Genomic DNA, 20,531 nt, shown 5'->3' on the forward strand with positions numbered 1-20,531 from the left:
CACTGAGCCACCCGGGGATCCCCCTCATTTATTCTTTTTTCTTCATTTGTACCAACTCTGCTAAGATGCGTTTGTGTAAATTGTCCCCACTGAACACGGATATGGGTTTTCATGTGACGTTAACGTGTGTGCATGTTGAGAACCGTTAGCTTCCAGACCAGTTAATATTTGTGTCATCATGAGGTGACTGCGTCCGCAGTGGGGGCCTGCAGATCTGTCCCCCGGCTGGCTGCCCCTCACACGGTCACTGACTCCTCTCCCCTCACACTGCCCCCGCACTGGCCTTCTTGCTGCTCCTCAGACGCTCAGGCACACTCGTAGCTCAGAGCCTTGGCATGTCATGTCCTGCCCCTGGAATCCCCTTCACGTGTCTTCATGACCTGCTAGGTCACTGTGTTCAGGTCTCCGTTCAGACGCCGCTTTGTCAGGGAGGCCTTTCCAGACCACCCTGTGTGAAGCCGCACACCCCACCTCTCTCCGTCAGCCTTACTGAGTGGTTTTCCTTCATGATATTCGTTGCTACCTGTCACTTGTCTGGCGTGGCAGTGCTGCCCACAGGATGACAGAATGGCCTGTGAACTGCAGGAGCCGAGACAGAGCACCATGACCTCTGTGTTGTGCCCCCAGGAATGAAGGGAATGGAGCAGGGCTGGGGAGAGCACTTCATCTGGAGAATCAGAAGGCAGGTGTTTTGCAAATGAGGAGAGAGCCATCATCAGAGGGTGTGGATCTAAAGAGAAGGGTTGTGTTTGTTTGTCTGTCTGTTTTGCATGGGAGCAGAGGAAGGTTTGGTGGCAGCCATGGGTGAGTAGGAAATGGCAGCATTGCCCTGGACCCAAGGACTCATGCAGTTTGGGAGGAGAAGGAGGAGCTTCCTATGAGGAACGTTGATGGAGAAGCAGCATCTTCTAGGGAGGGTCAGGGTTTCCATGAGGCAAGAAGGCTGTAGGAGAATTTGTGAAAAAAATTAATGTGAAACTTTATTTTTTTTATTTTTGAGAAACGTACTTTAAATGAGGGACCTTTGTAGAGGGTAAGAGGGAGGTCCACTGTGGGAGAAAGGGTTTTGGGGGTTAAATACAGGGCAGTCTTGGGGATGAGGTCATAGAAGAGGATCTGGCACTGAGCTGGTCTAGATGGTCAGCAAGCCGCCAAGCAGGCAGGGATGAGGTGTGGGCTCCAGGTGACGTCCTGAACGCAGAAGGTTAAAACCTCGTGTAGTGTTGAGAGCATGCACTGTTGCTTGACATTCATACAGGATGAGAGACCTCTGTTGTCTGAGATGGTAAACAAAATAATGCCCTCTGCCAAACACGACGTCCTAATCCCTAGAGCCTGCTCATATACCGTATGTGGCACCTATGATTAAGAGTAAAGGCCTAAAAAAAAAAAAAAAAGAGTAAAGGCCTTGAAGTATTCTATTATTTGATTGTGCCAAATTAATCTTCCATTCTACTGCTGAGTCACATTTAGGTTATTTCTATTTGGGGCTCTTACCAAATATACCAATCCTTGAGTCCCCGTCTCTTGGCAGATATGAACAGCATTTCTATGGAGCATATATCTAGAAGTGGAATTGCTTGGTTATGGAGTATGCGTATGTCCTGATTTACTAGGTGATGACAGACTAGTGACGATCAAATGATAGAATACTTTAATAACGGTGAATGGCCTGCACCGTACCCAACTGCACAGACGAATACATATCATTTTGAGGGAGCAAAAGAAGCTAATGCAAAAGAATAAAGTTGGAAAATCAGCAAGACTAAACTACAAAATTTTATGGATGCATAAAATTTATTAGCCTGCCACAATGTGTAGGCTAATAAAAATGAAAACATTTTAGGGGCGCCTGGGTGGCTCAGTCGTTAAGCATCTGACTCTTGATTTCGGCTCAGGTCTCAATCTCAGGGTCTTGACATCAAGCCCTGCACAGGCTCTGCAGTGGTCGTGGAGACTGCTTAACTGCTTAATATTCTCTCTCTCTCCCTCTCCCTCTGTCCCCCAACCCAAGAAAAAAAGAAAACATTTTAACACCTTAAGAATGATTGCTTCAGAGACCAAATCAAAAATATTTCAATAAATTATTTAAAATAAACTAAATATAATGAGGAATGTTTAAAAGTCAAAAAATATGGGAAATAATTAAAGACAGGCAGAAAAGGAAATGAAAGAGGAGGAGGAGCCTGCCTGAGGCTGACCAGGCATTTTTTGCTTTCTAAAACCAGCCACACCCTGAGAGAGAGAGAGAGAGAGAGAGAGAGAGAGAGAGAAAGAGAGAGAGAGAGAGAGCCCCTGGGTTGCAGGCAGCAGAGAAAGCCTCTCTTCTGGGGAGATGGAGTGAGCAGTCTAGGGTCCTTAGTGCATCCCATACACACACACGTTACAAACGCTGGGAAGGGTCCTTAGCAGGTGGATTTGACCTCACACCCTCACTCACTCACTCTAGACCCTATGGAGAAGTTGGCTTAATCTGGGAAGATGCCAATCTGGGATTAGATGGCATCCAGATGAATGTCTAACAGACTATTTCTGTGAACACGAAAGAGCATTATCTTTCCTATAACCAAGGCCAACAGAAGCAGAACAAATGCTCCATTTCCTGGCAAGAAACTTGAGATTCCCACAGAATATTCTTGTGAGTGTAGGACTCAGCCAAGAGAAATTCCATGCTGCTTTGCTCTCATTATAAATTACCCATAAAATGCTTTATGATGAGTGTAAAAACAGTACAGTGCATGTAGGTGCCAGGTGGCTGTTCCCATAGGCTTCATGGTTTAAATTAGAATTAGGAAAAGCTTGATATTGCACATAGAATAATTTTAAATTATTTTGCAACTTCAGATACTACATTTCTGGGTCATTACAATTGCCAAAAGTTGAAATATTAAAATCTTTTTTAAAATATTTTATTTATTTATTCAATGAGAGACACAGGCAGAGGGAGAGGCAGGCTCCCTGTGGAGAGCCTGATGCCAGACTCAATCCCAGGACCCTGGGATTACAACCTGAACCCAAGGCAGATGCTCAACCACTGAGCCACCCAGGTGCCCCAAAATATTAGAATCTTTAAATGCTAAGGGTATATACACTACATATGATAAACAAGACACCACAAGTCAGTGTGGGAAGAAGGGCCTCTTTGTAATTGCTGGCTTAGTGCTTGTTCAGTTATTTGGGAAAAAAACTTATCTTCATCTCATACCATAATCTGAATAAATTCTAACTGTATCATTAGTTTTTAAAGCCAAATCACTAAAAAAAAATAATAAAATACAAAAACCCAAATCGCTAAATTATCATAAGAATTTTAAAATTATGAAAAGAAAACCTAGATCAATACTCACCTGCTCAATGAATAAAGACAACATTTCAAAGCTTAAACCTAGCGAAAGGACAGAGCTGACTAGCAAAACAATAAACCTATTGTGAACAAAAAATAATAAAGTTAAATAAAAGAAGACTAGGAGAATTAGTACAACTTCCATAGAAAAAACCTAATATTTTCAGTATGTAAAATGTATCTACAAAGCCATTTTTTTAAAAAAGGAAAAAAAAACAGGGGCACCTGAGTGGCTCAGTGGTTGAGCATCTATCTTTGGCTCAGGTTGTGATCCTGAGGTCCTGGGATTGAGTCTTGCATCGGGCTCCCCACAGGGAGCCTGCTTCTCCCTCTGCCTTTGTCTCTGCCTCTCTCTGTGTGTCTCCCATGAATAAATAAATGAAATCTTAAAAAAAAAAAAAAAAGAAAAAAAAAAAAAACCCAGGACTCCAACACCTGAATAGGCAAAGGATATAAACATTTCATTCACAAATGGCTAATCATCTGAAAAAAGTTCAAATTTACTAGTTATAATTTTTTAATGTTTTATTTTTTAATTGAGATACAATTGACATATAACATTGTATTCATTTTAGGTGTACAACATAATGATGTGATACATGTATATATTGTGAAATGATCACCTGGATAAATCTAGTTAATATCTATTACCTCACATAGTTACACTTCTTTTTCTTGTGATGTACAAACTTTTAAGATTTGCTTTCTTAGCAATTTTCAGATATGCAATACAGTATGCTTAACTATACTCACCATGCTGTACATCACATCCCAGGACTTCTCTATCTTATAACTGGAAATTTGTACCTGTCGACCACCTCCACCCATCTCACCCTCCCCCTACCTCTGGCAACCACCAGTCTGTTCTCCAAATCTCAGAGTTCAGGGTCTTTTTTAGATTCCACATATAAGGAAGATCATACGATATTTTATGTTTCTCTGTTTGACTGATTTCACTTAGTATAATACCTTCAAGGTCCATCCATGTCACAAATGGCAGGATTTCCTTCTGTTTTCTATAGCTGATATGATAATAATATCCCATTGTATACATACTACAACTTCTTTATCCCTTCATCTGTTGATGGATGTTTAGGTTGTTTCTGTGTCTTGGCTATTGTAAATAATGCTGCAATGAACACGGGAGTGTGGGTAACTCTTCAAGATATAGATTTCATTTCCTCCTGATACATACCCAGAAGTGCAATTGCTGGATTATGTGGTACTTGTATTTTATAATTTTTTGAGGGAACTCCATACTGTTTTCTGCAGTGGCTGCACCAATTCATATCCCCACAACCAGAGCACAAGGATTGCCTTTTCTCCATATCTTCCCCGACACTGCTTAGTTCTTGTCCTTTTAATAATGGACATTCTGACAAGTGTGAAGTAATATCTTCTTGTGGTTTTGATTTGCGTCTCCCTGATGATAAATGATGTTGAACAGTTTTTCATGTGTCTATTGGTCATTTGCATGTCTTCTTTGGCAGGTTTTTAAAAATTATTGTGATATTTACATAACATAAAATTAACCATGGGGATCCCTGGGTGGCGCAGCGGTTTGGCGCCTGCCTTTGGCCCAGGGCGCGATCCTGGAGACTCGGGATCGAGTCCCACGTCGGGCTCCCGGTGCAGGGAGCCTGCTTCTCCCTCTGCCTGTGTCTCTGCCTCTCTCTCTCTCTCTGTGACTATCATAAAAAAAAAAAAAAATTAACCATGTTTAAGTGAACAGTTCAGTGGCATTTAGTACATTCACAATGTTGGGCAAACACCACCTCTCTCCGGTTCCAAAACATTTGCATCACCCCAAAAGAAATCCCCATGCCCGTTGAGCAGATTCTCCTCATTTTTCCTTCTCCCAGCCCCTGACAACCACTAATCTGCTGTGTCTGGATCTACTTATTCTGGATACTTCATGTAAATAGAGTCAGTCATACTTTTTGCATCTGGCTCTTTCACCTAACAATATTTTTTAGATTATTCTACAGGTAGCAGGGATCGGCATATCATTACTTTAATGGAATATGGAATTATACATATTCCATTGTATAAATGCTACTTTTGTTTCTCCATTCATCTGTTGCTGGTTATATAGGCTGTTTTTACCTTTTCCCTATTGTAAAGTGGACTTCTACGAACACGTGCACATGTGTTGTTGTTTGAATTCTTTTGAGTGTGTACTTAAGCATGGAATAACTAAGTCATACGATTATTCTATTTAACTTTTTGATGAACTACCAAACTTTTCCACAGCAGCTGTACCATTTATATTCTCACCAGGGGGGTGTAAGAGTTTCAAATTTTCCACATCCTTGCCAGCACTTGTTATTTTCTGTCTTTTAAAAAAAAATTCTAACCATCCTAGCAGTTATGAGTTGGTATCTCACTGTGGTTTCGATTTGCATTTCCTTAATGACTAATGATGTTGAGCATCTCTTTGTGGGCATGCTGGCCATTTGCAGGTCTTCTCTGGACAGATGTTAATTTTTCACCTATTGAATTAGCAGACGTGATTTGAAGTTGTTAATGTTGTATAATATTAGAGAAGCTATTTTAAGTGCAAAATGCAAAGTGTTGAACACAGTGCGGAATGTTCATAATGGTGTGGAAAATGAGATTCTTTCTAGCCCTATTTTGGTCAAACAATGAAGACAAGAGAAATTATATTCCAAAGTAGGTTGTCAGACATACTATCATAAAGAAATTTCAAAATATACATCTGAGAAAACCAGTAAGGTAACCACGTTTGTCAGATTGTTGGAATTAGTGGTGGTGTTTGAGGAAAGCAGCTCGTGGAAGCCTGTGAGGGGGACTTGATATGAATTTCTGGAGTGGAGATTCAGCGTGTCCTCAGACACAACCAAATTAGAAATCTATTGGGGGTGAGGAGAAATGAGCTGATGTTGGCTTCTTGCCTGGGAATCAAAGGACAAAAGAAGGACCATGGCTAGCTATAGAACTGGGGACACTGACTTCTGTGTTAGTAACTGCACTGATGGCAAAGTCGGCTCAGGTGATGGGTGTTTGAGCAAGACAACAACGATCATCTTAGGTCATGTCACTGGGACTATCTAGAAGGGTGAATGGATCCCAGCAGAGGAGAAGCTTGGGGTAGAACACTGATCTTAAGTTGCTGAGGAGAGAGTCTGGATCTACATAGAATAGATTTTCCCAGTTTGTGGGAACTGCAGGTGAGAGATCCCCAGGGATGGGAAGCGGGTCCTCAAAATTACCATGCTAGCCATACCATAAGAGGAATCAGCTCAGAGAGCGTCCTGCTATCTTACCGAGAAAGAACTTTCCTGCCTCATTCACGTCTCCTCTCACCCCACTTTGACCTTCAGTGAGGTGAGAAAATATGGTAGCAAGTTGGGGAGGGAGAAAATAAGAGATAAGATTTAATCCAAAAGCAAGTGACTTCCTGCCAAATGATCTAGCAAGGGTGGGGGGACAATGAGCAGTTCCACATGCAGTCTGGGAAATTTGGGTTGTAGCATAGGACTAGGGATCCATCCTAACTGCCGAACTGAGATAATGTTTCCAACTTAATGTAACTATGAGACCTCCAGTTAACCAAAAAGTAAGAAGGGAAGTCTTGGACCTGCTCTGGTTTGTAACCAAGGGCAGGAAAGGACCATTCCTCCCTGTGGATTGAAAGGAACAAAATAAAGTGGCTCTTCTGAAGAGTCCTGCTTATTCAAGACATCAGTAGAATATACATGAACATGTAGATGCTCTTTTGGAAGAGTAGATAAGAAACCAGTAAGCTGAGCTGAGGGATCAAGGTTCTATCACTTTTTAAAAATGATATAAAATTCTGTGTGAATCCCACATAACAATAATGGCACTTTAATTAAGATTTAGAAGATGTACTTTCTTTCCTAATGATGTTAGTAGTTTTATTGAGATATAATTCGCATGCAATTCACCCATTAACATACACAGCACAGTGTTTTTTAGTATGTTCATGGGGTTATGCAACCATCATCATAACCTAGTTTCTTTTTTGGAGAAATGCCTATTCAAATCCTTTGCCCATTTTTTTTTTTTAAGTTGAGCATGGAGCCCAACATAGGGCATGAACTCACAACCCTGAGATCAAGATCAAGATTCGGACACTTAACTGACTCAGCCACCCAGGTCCATTTTTTAATTAAGCTGTCTTTTTTATTATTGAGTTGTAAGAGTTCCTTATATATTCTAGATACAAATCCTACATCAAATATATGATTTTCAAATAATTTCTCCCATTTTGTGGATTTTTTTCAACTTTCTTTGTGGTGTCTGTTTAAGCACATTTTTAATTTTGATGAAATCCTATTTATTTTTTCTTTTGTCACTTCTATCTTTGGTGTCATGGCTAAGAAATCATTTAACCTGCGGTCAGAAATGTATGCCTCTGTTTTCTTCTAGGAGTTTTACAGTTTTAGTTATGACCTTTTTAAGTTTTTGTGTTTGCTGTGAGGGGGTTCAATTTAATTCTTATTCATTCATTCATTCATTCATTCATTCATTCATTCATGTATTCTTAAGTAGGCTCCACACCCATTATGGAGTCCAATGCAGGGATTGAACTCGTGACCCTGAGATCAAAACCTGAGCTGAAATCAAGAATCAGACTCTTAACTGACAGAGCCACCTGGGCATCCCTCTTTTTCATGTGTATATCCTTCTTCCAGACCAGTTATCTCTCTCAGCTTCACTGTCTTCACCTCTAAAATGGTGATGACAATAAAATACATACCTCTCTGGATTATCAAGGAGTTTAAATGAGCCAGAACTTGTAAAGAAAGTTGTGTCAGGACCATTCATTGAAGAGACTATTCTATCTCCCATTGAATTGGCTGGGAACCATTGTCAAAAATCAGCTGACCACAGATATTTAATTTATTTCTATACTCTCAATTCTATCCCTTTGGTCTATATGTCTATCCTTGTGCCAGTATCCTATTGTTTTATTATTATAGCTTTGTAGTAAGTTTTGAAATCCAGAAGTCCTTCAACTTTGTTCTTTTTCAAGATTGCTTTAGCTAATGTGGGTCCCTTGCCTTTCCATATGGATTTTAGGATCAGTTTCTACAAAAGAACCAGGTGTGGTTTTGATAAGAATTATACTGCACGGATAGCTCAATTTGAAGATTATTACCACTTTAACAATACTGAGTCTTCTGATCCGCCATGGAATGTTTCTCATAACCCCCTATGATTTTGTGTTGTCTACAAGAAAAATTCTAAATTATGCACCTGAATTTTGAGGTTCCTTCCAATTTGAGCCCATCTAAGGTACTTTAACAACACATAGTCTTCATTTTGGCCATGCCAATTTCCCCCATGTTCTCTAAGCAGACACTTAATTAAAGCTTGAACTCAAGAGCAAAAATAATTATGTATTTTTGCAGCCCAAGCACCAAAAGACACCAACAAGCCATCCTTGCAGTAAACATTGGCTAAGTTGAGTCAGTTGATGAAGGCCAAGCTAAAAAAATTTTTTTAAATTAAAGGCCAAGTCAGTTCCACCTGCTTCTTTAGAATCTTCCCCAAACCACTCTCTAGCCCACAGTTCACCAGCTTCTTCTAAACATCTTTGGCTCATCATGGCCACAGATATATGTTTCTGGTCCCCACCCCCCCACCCCCCAGTGAAATGGAAAGCAAACACTTAAGAAATACTCCTTGCATTGAACTTCGATTTGGGTTGTCAGCTGTTTTATCCATATGCACTAACACCAGCCTATTTTTGCCTTTCCAGGGGATGTTCTGGTGTTCCTGGATAGCCACTGCGAGGTGAATACTGCATGGCTGCAGCCCTTGCTGCATGCCATTGCCAAGGACTCCAAAATGGTGGTGTGTCCTCTGATAGATGTCATTGACTATATGACCCTTGAATACCAGTCCTCTCCTGTTGTAAGGGGTGCTTTCAACTGGCGTCTAGATTTTAAGTGGGATAGTGTTTATTCTTATGAGATGGATGGACCAGAAGGACCCACTAGACCCATCCGGTGAGATTTCTTCAGGTTATGGGAAAATATCATATATGTATTGGGACCTGGGGGAAAAAAAGAAGCTTTTGGAGATGATTCCTTCAATTTCTTGGGCCTAATAAAGAGAAATATTTTGTTATTTATCTTGTTTCTGAAAGTCCATAATAATAGAATTTGGTGGGTTTTTAGCATCTCAGCCCAGTTAATAATACCACCATGGATAGTGTCCCTCTGGTTCCAGGTGTCTGTTTTTGGAATGCAGACTTGGTTCTTGGGAACAAATTGTATGTGGTCAATGAATAAAATGCTAGCACTGTGGTCAGCCCAGAAAAAGGACATGGCTTTGCTAAATTCATATAGAAAACATTTATCTAAGTGCTTTCATCTGTAATTGTGTAAAGATGAATACAATTTTCCTTGATATTAGTCTTGGAAAAGATATTTTTAAGTGTGAGAACAATATGATGTTGTGGCTTTTAATTACATCTATGAGGCTATTTCTGAAGAGACTTGCTCCAGGTCACTCCCCACATTTACTGATAACAGATGCCAGGCTCCTTCTCTTCTTTTATTACTAACCTCTTTGTTTTATAAATCACACAAATAAATTTTCTAACACTGAAACCTAGCACATCCTTGATCTTTGTCTCTATTTTAATTTAGTTAGAGCTGTGTGACCTTGTGCAACTTACCTAATCTCTCTGCACCTTATTTTATTATCTGTGAAGTAAGTCTGGAGGGTAGTAATACTTCACAGAGTTGTTATGAGAATTGGTCAGTATATATCAAAGCTTAGAACAGTATCTGACCATGGTAAGTATACATAAATGTTAGCTCATCTATAATTGTTAGCCAGTATTATTCCTGTAGCCATATCCTGGACCCCTCATCTTCTAAATTACCAGATATCTGTCTCCTTGTCCATAGCCTAGGATGTTCCTAATATTTTCCTGCTATGCTCCACCCACACCTACCCCCTGGACATCATCGGGATCTCCACTTCTTTGATTTCTGTTTTTAACCTCTCATGGCTTCTTTTTTCTTCTGTGGCCTAGACTTTCTGACCTATAAATTCACTGCTCTTCTTGCCAATACCTTCGGCTGTCACATCCTGCTACACTTGTACCACAGTAGCCCTGCGAATCTCCAACTCTGGGCCAATTCCACCATCTGTTTTCTTTGTTCCTCTAAGAGATGTGAACTGATGCTTCTACACATTGATGGTCTCCAGCCTCATGCTGGTCTGCAATCACTCATTCCCCCACCTGGATATTCCAAACCTTTATCACTTCCCTTGGTCCCAGTACCTGCCCCTGCTCTGAGCCCCTTACTTCTGATATGCAATCTGGCCTCCTAATCCAAGGATGAAATAAAGACTAAGAATCAGTAGGAATAACTGGAAAATTATTTAGTGCTTTATGCTAGAGCCACGATGGAAAACTATTGCTGCGAAGCATGACTACACCTGCAGCCTCCCACTGCCTACCTTAATCCAGTGATTAGCCAGCTCTAGGATCATCTTTTGTGATGACTCTCACATGACATCTGTCCATCTCTCTGCCTGTCCACATGGTCTGGGTCCTCACTGTTCCAGGCTTAGACTCTACACTCTTAGGGACAATCTGGCCTGCGGGCCCCCCTCCCTCATGCCAATCTCTCTGTTGCTACATTAATTTTCTTAAAACCCTACTTTGCACATGTCACCAAATGTCTTTCTTTTGCTTTTAGGATAAATAGATCCCTTCATGCACCTTGCACTGTGCATAACTCTGATCTTTGCTCTGCTCCAGCCATCATTTATTAGTTATTTAGGACTGTTTCATACAGTTGTATAGGCTGCATACTGCACATCTTCAGGAGGCACTGTTCATAAAGATCATAGGTGACTGGCATCCCTGGAATTATGCAATAAGGTAGCCTTCTTCCAGGCCAATTACCTCTCTCAGCTTCACTATCTTCACCTATAAAATGGTGATGACAATAAAATACATACCTCTCTGGATTATCAAGGAGTTTACATGAGCCAGTACTTGTAAAGAACATAGCCTGACTCAGAGGAAGTGATCAGTATAAATGGTTGCTATTTTGCTATAGACTTAAGAATGAAAAAGAATAAAGATATCCTTAATATAAATAAAAATTTAATATGTAAAAATCTTGATTTACCCAAAAATAAAAAATAAAGCATCAATCTTTGAAGTTCATCTCAAAATAAACTTATTTAATTTAAAATAGTTACTTTTAGCAAGAAGTAGTTACAGTATTACATTTACAAAAAATTGACATAATTTTGTAACATTTCATGTGTCACATATAAGGCATGCTTTAGGCTCTAAAAATTTCAATAGGGAAACTGTATTCCTCATATTTGCTGAGTAGCAACATTTTTGGAATTCTAATACCCTGTTAGTATCTATATATATAGTCACACATGCTATTTGAAAACAATTTGACAATATACCCTAAAAATCATACAAATGTTATTCTTTAATGCAATAATTCCACTTCTTGAAATATTTCCCTAAGGAGTTAATGAGAAGTAAGTACAGAGACATCTATTGTAGCAACATTTATATTAGTTAGAAAATAAAAACAACATGAGATGGCTAAAAACTGTATTAATATTTTGTAGAATATTATATAACATTTTTGAAAGCTAATTAATATAAAAGGAAAGTTCTCACAATATGCTGTTAAAAAAATCAAGCCATAAAAAACTTAGTATGATACCAATTACTTATAGAATACATATTACACATGTTATAATGTACTGTTCACCTTGAACAATACGGGAATTATACACACTGACCACACAGGGGTGCAGTCAAAACTCTAAATGTAGCTTTTGACTCCTCCAAAAACTTAACTAAGAACCCACTGTTTACTGAAAGCCTTACCGATAAGGTAGACAGTTGATTAACACATATTTTATATGCCTTATGCGTTATATACTGTATTTCCTCCCCTTGCCTCCAAATTAGCACAGTTTCCAGATCTTCCTTCTACCACCTGCCCCCCACCCTGGCCCCCTGTTTGCACCTTCTCATCTCCTTTGCCGATTCCTCCTCTTCTCTCCGACCTCAGTTTTTTTTTTAAACAATCCCATTTTTGTTTTTTAAGGTTTATTTATTTATTTATTTATTCACGAGAGACACACACAGAGAGAGGCAGAGACACAGGCAGAGGGAGAAGTAGGCTCCATGCAGGGAGCCCGACGTGGGACTCGATGCCGGGACTCCAGAATCACGCCCTGGGCCGAAGGCAGGCGCTAAACCGCTGAGCCACCCAGGGATCCCCTCTGACCTCAGTTCTTGTTCCTCTTCTCTACCTCCCCTCACCCAGAGAGGGCTTCCTATCCATCTTATACTGAGGACTCCCAAAGTTCTGCCTCCAGCCCTGGCTGCTCTCAAGTGCCAGACTCCTCCATCCAACTGCCTACTGGCATCTCCACTTGAATGCTGACTCAACATCTCAGACATGTCCCCAGCTGAATTTTCCAACCAAAACGTACCCCCCCCCCCACACACACACACACACCAGCATCCCCATCTCAGTGCTTGGCAATATCACCTTCCAGGTACTCAGGCCAAAACGCTGGATACGGTCCTTACCCTCCTCTTCCTTCTATGCACACCACATCCCACTCATAAGCAAACCTGGTTCTATCTTCAAAATACATCAGAGATTGGACCACATCTCACTACCTTCATTGTTATACTTTATCCACGATCCCATCCTCTTTCTCTGGAACCACTACAGCAACTGGTGTCCCTGTTTCTACCTTTGCCCCTACTTGAGCTGGGATCTTGCCCTATTGATTCACTAATTTATCTCCAACACTTCATAGGTGTTTAAGACATTCTTTTAAAAAAATAAATGAAGGCAAAAAATAAAAAAATAAAAAAAAATAAAAATAAAAAATAAAAAATAAATGAAGGCATGAACATGTAATTATTTTCAAACTACTTACCTTAGTGTTATCAGGCCCTGCTATTGGTGAACAAGAAAAAGATGCTTTGTAACATTATGGTTTTCCCAAAAGTAAATATTATAATTCACTTCATGTGCTTAGAAAGGGAGATCTGTAAACTCTAATACCCAATAGTTATCCCAAAGGGAAATGCACATTCTAAAGATAATGTTCCCTCTCAAGAAAAAGCATTTAGAAGATACCATCATACAACTCTGTGAGAGTTAAGTAAAAGTTACTGCAGAGGGAACCTGGGTGGCACAGTTGGTTCAGTGTCAGACTCTTGGTTTCACCTCAGATTGTGATCTTGGGGTTGTGAGATCGAGCCCCACCATGGGCTCTGGCTCCATGCAGAGTCTGCTTGAGTTTCTCTCTTCCTCTTCTTCTGCTCTTCCTGTTCATGCATGTGCTTTTTCTCTCTCTCAAATAAAGAAATAAATCATAAGAAAGAAAAGTTACTGTGTACAAATTTTAGGTAGTTTTGGTTCCGATTTACTAATTTTACATACCTAAATATATATTAAGTTAACAATTTTGGTGGTAATATTCCTGTTTACTAGCTATTTTATTGCTAATATTCAATATAATTTTGGCAAAAATCTATAATGGCTGAATCTGTGATTTCATATTTATGTGTCCCTTTTAGGTCACCTGCAATGGCTGGAGGAATTTTTGCTATAAACAGGCATTATTTTAATGAGATTGGACAATACGACAAAGGCATGGATCTCTGGGGAGCAGAAAATTTGGAACTTTCACTGAGGGTAATTCCTATTTGGCTTTTTAAATAGTTACCTTTGTGCAGAGAGAGGGAATGCTGACTTCAAGTCACGAGACAAGTCCTGGTGCTTACACCCAGTTTTCCTGCCAGAGCATCTGATACCATTCCCACATCACATGAAATAAATATCTATGGGACTTCTTGCAAAATGTGACAATAGTTAGTAAAATACCAGCTCTTATTACCATATATTTCATTATTTCTAAGCTATGGTTTATCGAATTAATGTAACGCTTTTAATTATTTGTGAAAGCTCGTCTTTATTATACCAATGGTCTGGACAGTTGTGGTGCAGTGGAAATAATAGTGTTAGGCAGTGTGGGACTTGGGTGCCACTAACTCTATGGGTGATCTCCGACCTCAGTTTCACCATCTGCAAATTGGGAAGACTCAGTAGGAGATGTCTGGGTTGTCTCTCCACTCTTGAATCCAGGGTTACCTGCTATCACATTAGTGGAACTTGAAAATATTATGGTGAGTGAAAGAAGCCAGACACAAAAGGCCACATATTTATATGAATGAGTCCACCCCTAGGAATGTGCAGACAAAGCAAATCCATAGAAACAGAAGGTAGATTAGTGGTTGCCAGGGGTTTAAGGAAGGACAGTGAGTACTGATGGGTCCCAGGGCTCTTTCTGGTGTGGTAAGAATGTTCCAGAATGAGATAGTGGAGCTGGTTGGACAACCTCATGAAAATACTCTGAGTCACTGAATCATATATACTGTGAAAGGGCGAATTTCTTATAGACTGTGAATTACATCTCAAATCTTTTTTTTAAAGATTTTATTTATTTATTCATGATAGAGAGAGAGAGAGGCAGAGACATGGGCAGAAGGAGAAGCAGGCTCCATGCAGGGAGCCCGATGTGGGACTTGATCCCAGGTCTCCAGGATCATGCCCTGGGCCAAAGGCAGATGCCAAACCGCTGAGCCACCCAGGGATCCCCTGCATCTCAAATCTAAAAGTAGATTTGACTTTTAAATATTCCCGTGATATTAGATCATTAGACATTAGGCATCAGCTCTGTTGCTAACTTTCTTGTAGGATCCTTGGTCAGCCATTAATCTTTCTACTTCCCCATTTCCTCACCTGGCAAATAGGAATAAATATAAATGCCATTGTCAGAATTTCGTGAAGATTTTTGTGTTTTTGTGGATTTTTAATTTTGTTTAAATTCCAGGATAGTTAACACGGTGTTTATATTAGTTTCAGATGTACAATAAATGATTCAGCAATTCTATGCATCACCTGGTGGTCATCAGAACAAGTGCCCTCCTTAATCCCCATCACCTGTTTCCCCATCGCCCACCCTCTCCCTTCTGGTGACCTGAATCAGTGTAGTCCCTACAGTTAAGAGACTGTTTCTTGGTTTCTCTTTCTCTCTCTTTCTTCCTTTGCTCATTTCTTATGTTTCTTAAATTGCAATTTTGTGAAGATTTGATGACATAATTGGAGTAGAGAATAAAGTACAAAACATATTCCTGGCAAGAGAGTCTGAAGAAAGTATGAAGGTACAATTCAGATGTTTATTGTATGCTTATCACAGATAAGTTTTGGTTTTTCACTAAATTCTAATAGACTTTTTTCATGGTCATTTTGGAGCTCCTAGCTAGCTCTGTTGGAAGAGCCTGCGACTCTTGATCTCAGGGTTGTGAGTTCAAGCCCCACGTTGGGTGTAGAGGTGTTTTAAATTAAAAAAATTTTTAATAAAACTTAAAAAAAAGCAGTCACTTTGAACTGTGCATGTAAATCTGGGCTGTGAATTCACCATAATTATTCTTAATTTTTTTCTCTCTTTTCTCTGCCTGTTTGTCTCTCCCCAGCAGAGACAATCTGGTGCAGAGAAAACAGTTTAATCAATGACTAAGGTCTAATCTCAACTAAGCTTTAGCTTCCTTGCAGGTAAAAAGAAAAAAACAGAGATTCCCTCTTACAGTGCTGTGAAGACAGATACCTTATAGAAGCTGCTTAATAAGTGACAGCTGTAATTACTCTTAAATTGTTGCCATCTGTTCTTTAGGCTCTGCAATCATCTGCAGAGCTCAAACTCTGAATTTCATATATTAGCATGTATTAAAACATTTGCTATATTTGCTTTTTGTTTTATTTTTGTGATTTTTTTTCCGTTTTGGATTTTATCTCCCTCTTCCTTCTTTTGGCTTGTTACTTGGTTCACTTGCTTAAAGTTCTTTTAAGCACAGACTCCTTTCATGATGCTTCAGATACTTTATTGTGAACATAAAAATATCTGGAGCAATGTATTTTTCCTCTTAAGGCCCTATTTGACAGTACGTTGTAAGCTTGTTGTATTCATGGCTTCTCCCCACCCCCCATCATGTGTTCCCTTCTGATGCAGACATTATTTTATAACATTCATGTTTTGGGCACTTTTCATTGTTTGGTAGATGATTACTTGCTTTGGCTTTTGGCTGTCTGTGAATATGGTATATGGTATATATTATCTGCCTCTCAAGACCTAATACCTTAATGAGCACATTCTTGTATCTCAGAATAAAATCAATTTTGTGAACAACACATGCATATTTGAAGAGGGAGTGTATTCCTTTTTCTGGCTCTATATTACCTCCAGATAGCAAATAACAGCTAACTTATCTTTCAAATGTATTATTTATCCCTGCTTCAGTATTTTCAACTACTCCATTCCTAATGATCCCTTCATATTTTTTTAAGTATGTTGTGGGTCTCTCCTTTTATAAATGTGTAAATTAATAAATAGCTTGAGTACTCTCTTGACCCTAGCAGCAGTCTCTAACCAAGGTAAATAACCCTGTCTTTCCAGAGAGAAGATCATTGACACCTGTACATAGGTTTCCATTGCTCCTCACTCCAATAAATCAACATCCTGGTGGCCCTCAGCACTCTAGGACAGCATTCCTGGAACTGTCACCAGTTTAATACTGATGTCCCTAGTGTATGGCTTTTGCTATTCTGTAACCTGGAGGTTACTGCAACATTTGACCCTGTAGACCAATTTTCTTCCAGCAGTTTTCTTGGAGTTTAGAACAATGCTGCTGGTCCCTCTTCCATAGCTCTGTTGTTCTTGAAGTCCTCGCATGAGTATCTTCTGTGCATCCCTGAAGCACAGGTATTCCTAAGACCATTGTTGTTGTTAGCTGTCCCTTCTTGCCCAGCATGCTGCTTGGGGCTCAGGGCTGACATCAGCTATTTTGTACCTGTGAAGCCACATTGGTTGTTAATATAGTGCAATGTTTCCTTACCTGGTTCGAAAGAACCTCAAGTCTGAGTCCGCTGAATACCTCCCACAGGCAGCCCACCCACCCTGTGGATCGATCAGCAGGCTTTCCACTATCCAACAACTAAAGGGACAGCAGCTGGCAGGGCAGGGGCACCAGAGGTGTTGTCGCGCTGTGTCATAACTTGTTATTTTTCACAGCATCCCTGCATTAGCTCCCATGGCTGTAACTAACAGCTGTGTGGTAACAGTACTCAAGGCTACATGTTTTTATAGGACTCTCTCAAGAGTTCTAGTTAGGTCCAATGTAGCTGTCATTTAGGAGCACCTGCTATGTTGGGCTATGCTACACGCTGGGCACTCAGAAGAAGACACAGCCCTCATCCTTCCTTTCTCTCACTCACTCACTCATTCAACAATGCTGAGAACCTGCTATGTGCAAAGTGCTGTGCTAGTGCTAGATACAGTGGCACACAGTGCAAATGTGGCTTCTGATGGCATGAACCTCCATTCTGCTGGAGTGGAGAGAGGTGATTATTTTTGATAAATGTAATGAAGAGGAACACAGAATCAGATAAGATCAGATAAAAGGGGAATTAACCTTGTGTTGGGGGAAGTGTGTGTCTCAGATGGCTTCCCTGCAGAAACGGCTTTTTTTTTTTTTTAAGATTTAATTTATTTATTTGACAGAGAGAGAGACAGAAAAAGAGCACAAGCAGGGAGCTGCAGCGGGAGAGGTTGAAGCACACTCCCTGCTGACCTGGGAGCCCGATGTAGGGCTCCATCCCAGGACCCTGAGATCATGACCTGAGCTGAAGACAGATGCTTAACTGACTGAACCACCCAGGCACCCCAGAAATGGCATTTTTAAGTTATGGGATAAAGGATAAAAATGTATTTCATTTATTTAACAAGGTCTTGTGTGTGTGGCATGCACTACTCTGGAATCTTACAGATATTAACTTATTTAATCCTTCTGATAAGCCTGTGAGCGAGGTGCATGATCTCCTACTTATAGTGGAGAAACTGGGGCACAGAGTGTTCGAGTAACTTTCTTCAATTCACAGAACCTATAGGTACATGATCCAAATCTATTGGGTCCTGCTTTGTACTATCTACTCAGCTTCAGATCTGGAGATCTTGCCAGCTCAGTTCTATTCTAAGTCATTTATCTCTGGAAGCCTCCAGAGCTCTGAATTCACGTTAGCTGCCCTGAGCTCAGTGTTAACGATCACTCTGGAAAGTGGGGATTGGCTAGGTGCCCACAGAGCTGCAGCTTCACCCCCAGCCTCAGGATGGCTCTCCTAACCAGGCTTAACATCCACACTCCTGGTGGGGTGGAAGCTGGCCTGCGTGGCTTGGGGCTAGATCCTGATGGCCCCAGATAGAGACCAGGTGCACTGCTCTCGACCTAGAGCCCTGCCATAGACTCTGAGGATCTCCTGCCTCACTGTGGGACAGGACCTCTTAGACATTGAATCCAGCTTGGATTCAGCCCAAAGTGGCCGAACCTCCTTGGATGCTGTGATGTGAACGCAAACCACATGCTGGCAATAGGGAAAGGGTGGACCAAATTCTTACAGTCTACATAAGGGGGAATTGGGCTTGCTCCTTAGGATTGGGCATGCTCCCCAGGATTGGGCATGCTCTTTGGCAGCCCCCTGCTCTCGGACCACAGCTCGCCAGGTCTTCACTGGGTTAATTCAGTGTGCTCAGAATTTCCATTTCTCATGGGTTTCTTCAAGGCCCTCTTTCTCTTCTCCCTCCACCCTCTTAGTAACCTTATCCACACCACGCTTCAATGACTACATGCTGATGACATAGTTCTAGCTCCTTCCCAGGTCTTTCTGAGCCATAAGCTTGTGCATCTAGTTGCCTACAGGTTACTCTTCTATAGGATGAATATCCCATGGGTACCCTACACCCAACATTTGAAAAATAGCTCTTTCTATCTCCTTGAACCCATCCCTCCTGCCATGTTCCCTTCCTCTTTGTGTGGATGACGTGCTGCCCTCCACCTACCTGCAACCATCCATCCCCAACCCCGCAGAGTGCCTTCTTGATCTCCCCTCTCCTTTTCATGCCCCACTTTCCACCACCATGTGTGGTTAGATCTAGGTTTAAGTCTTCACTCACTTCTGTCCATTTTGCTCTTTCCCATCACCACAGTCCATAGTTACAGCCTTGATGTAATTTCTTTGGGAAGACTTTTTTTTTTTGGGGGGGGGGGGAAGACTTTCTTGACCATATCCTCACTGCCCTATCCGCCATGCACCTGCATGCACACACATACACACTCCCCACCCCCTTATCCTGTGTGTGCTCACACATTACAGTGTGTGCTTTGCCCATTATAGTACTTTTTGTGCTATCCCCTAGTTGTCACTTGTGTGTGTATTCAGCAGACTCCATGGGCATACAACCTGTGTGGTTCCACATGGGGCCATGTTTGGAGGGACTCCACACCTAGTTGACCTCCATTCTCTGCTGTTGCCTTCTTGAAATTTTTAAATAGTTTTTGAATCAGAGACTCCATTTTTATTTTGTGCTGGGCCCCATCAGTGTGTGTACTCACCAGGCTGTGAGCCCCATGAGGGTTGGGGACATGGTCTGACTTGTTCACAAGGGGGTCCCTCAGCACCTGGTATGTTGACCATGTAAAAAAGTGGCTGGGAGATATTTGTAAATAGTTGAACCCATTGGAATCTAAGAAGCCTCATGTATAAATGATCAGAATAACTGTCATGTGCATCCACTGAGGCAATGCACATTAAGCATTTAAAACACTGTCTGCCACCTAATATGCCTGTAGCCAATGTTTGTTCCCTTCTTTTTATGCTACAGCTGTCCCAGAGTTCTCATTTAAAATGGTATCTGGCTAGCAACCTCTCCTAACTTTCTGCTAAGATGTTTATTAAGACTGGAGAAGATGGGATCCCACTAGAAAATAAATCTGATGGACAGCCTAGCCTGAATCTGGAAGGCAGCTCCATAACTGGGAGGCCAATAGAACAGCCTGACAAAATCGTACCCTGGTTTTGTCACATGAGATGCCCCTACTTCACCTCACAAAAACAAATCCAGATTACAGAATAAATAAGGACACTCTTAGAAATGCCCTGATTTCTGCCTACAGATTCAGGCTGTAGGCCTGAAATAGCCTTCCAACCATGTGTCCATGGAGAAGGGCTAGTGAGGCTGGACCATGATGCAAGGAGAGGAGAGCAAGAGAAGGCTGGAC

At 40.9% G+C, this 20,531-nt stretch overlaps 1 protein-coding gene across 1 annotated transcript in view; it reads left to right on the top strand.

Moving 5' to 3' along the window:
• The window catches only part of GALNTL5 (polypeptide N-acetylgalactosaminyltransferase like 5), a 48,191-nt gene that overhangs the window by 18,934 nt on the left and 8,726 nt on the right, over positions 1-20,531 (top strand). The window contains exons 5-6 of the mRNA XM_025993898.2: positions 9,093-9,342; positions 13,941-14,058. Of these exons, the coding sequence (XP_025849683.1) occupies positions 9,093-9,342; positions 13,941-14,058 (368 nt within the window). The remainder of the gene's footprint in view (positions 1-9,092; positions 9,343-13,940; positions 14,059-20,531) is intronic.

Source organism: Vulpes vulpes, chromosome 7, assembly GCF_048418805.1.
Source record: "Vulpes vulpes isolate BD-2025 chromosome 7, VulVul3, whole genome shotgun sequence".
Lineage (NCBI taxonomy): Eukaryota > Metazoa > Chordata > Mammalia > Carnivora > Canidae > Vulpes > Vulpes vulpes.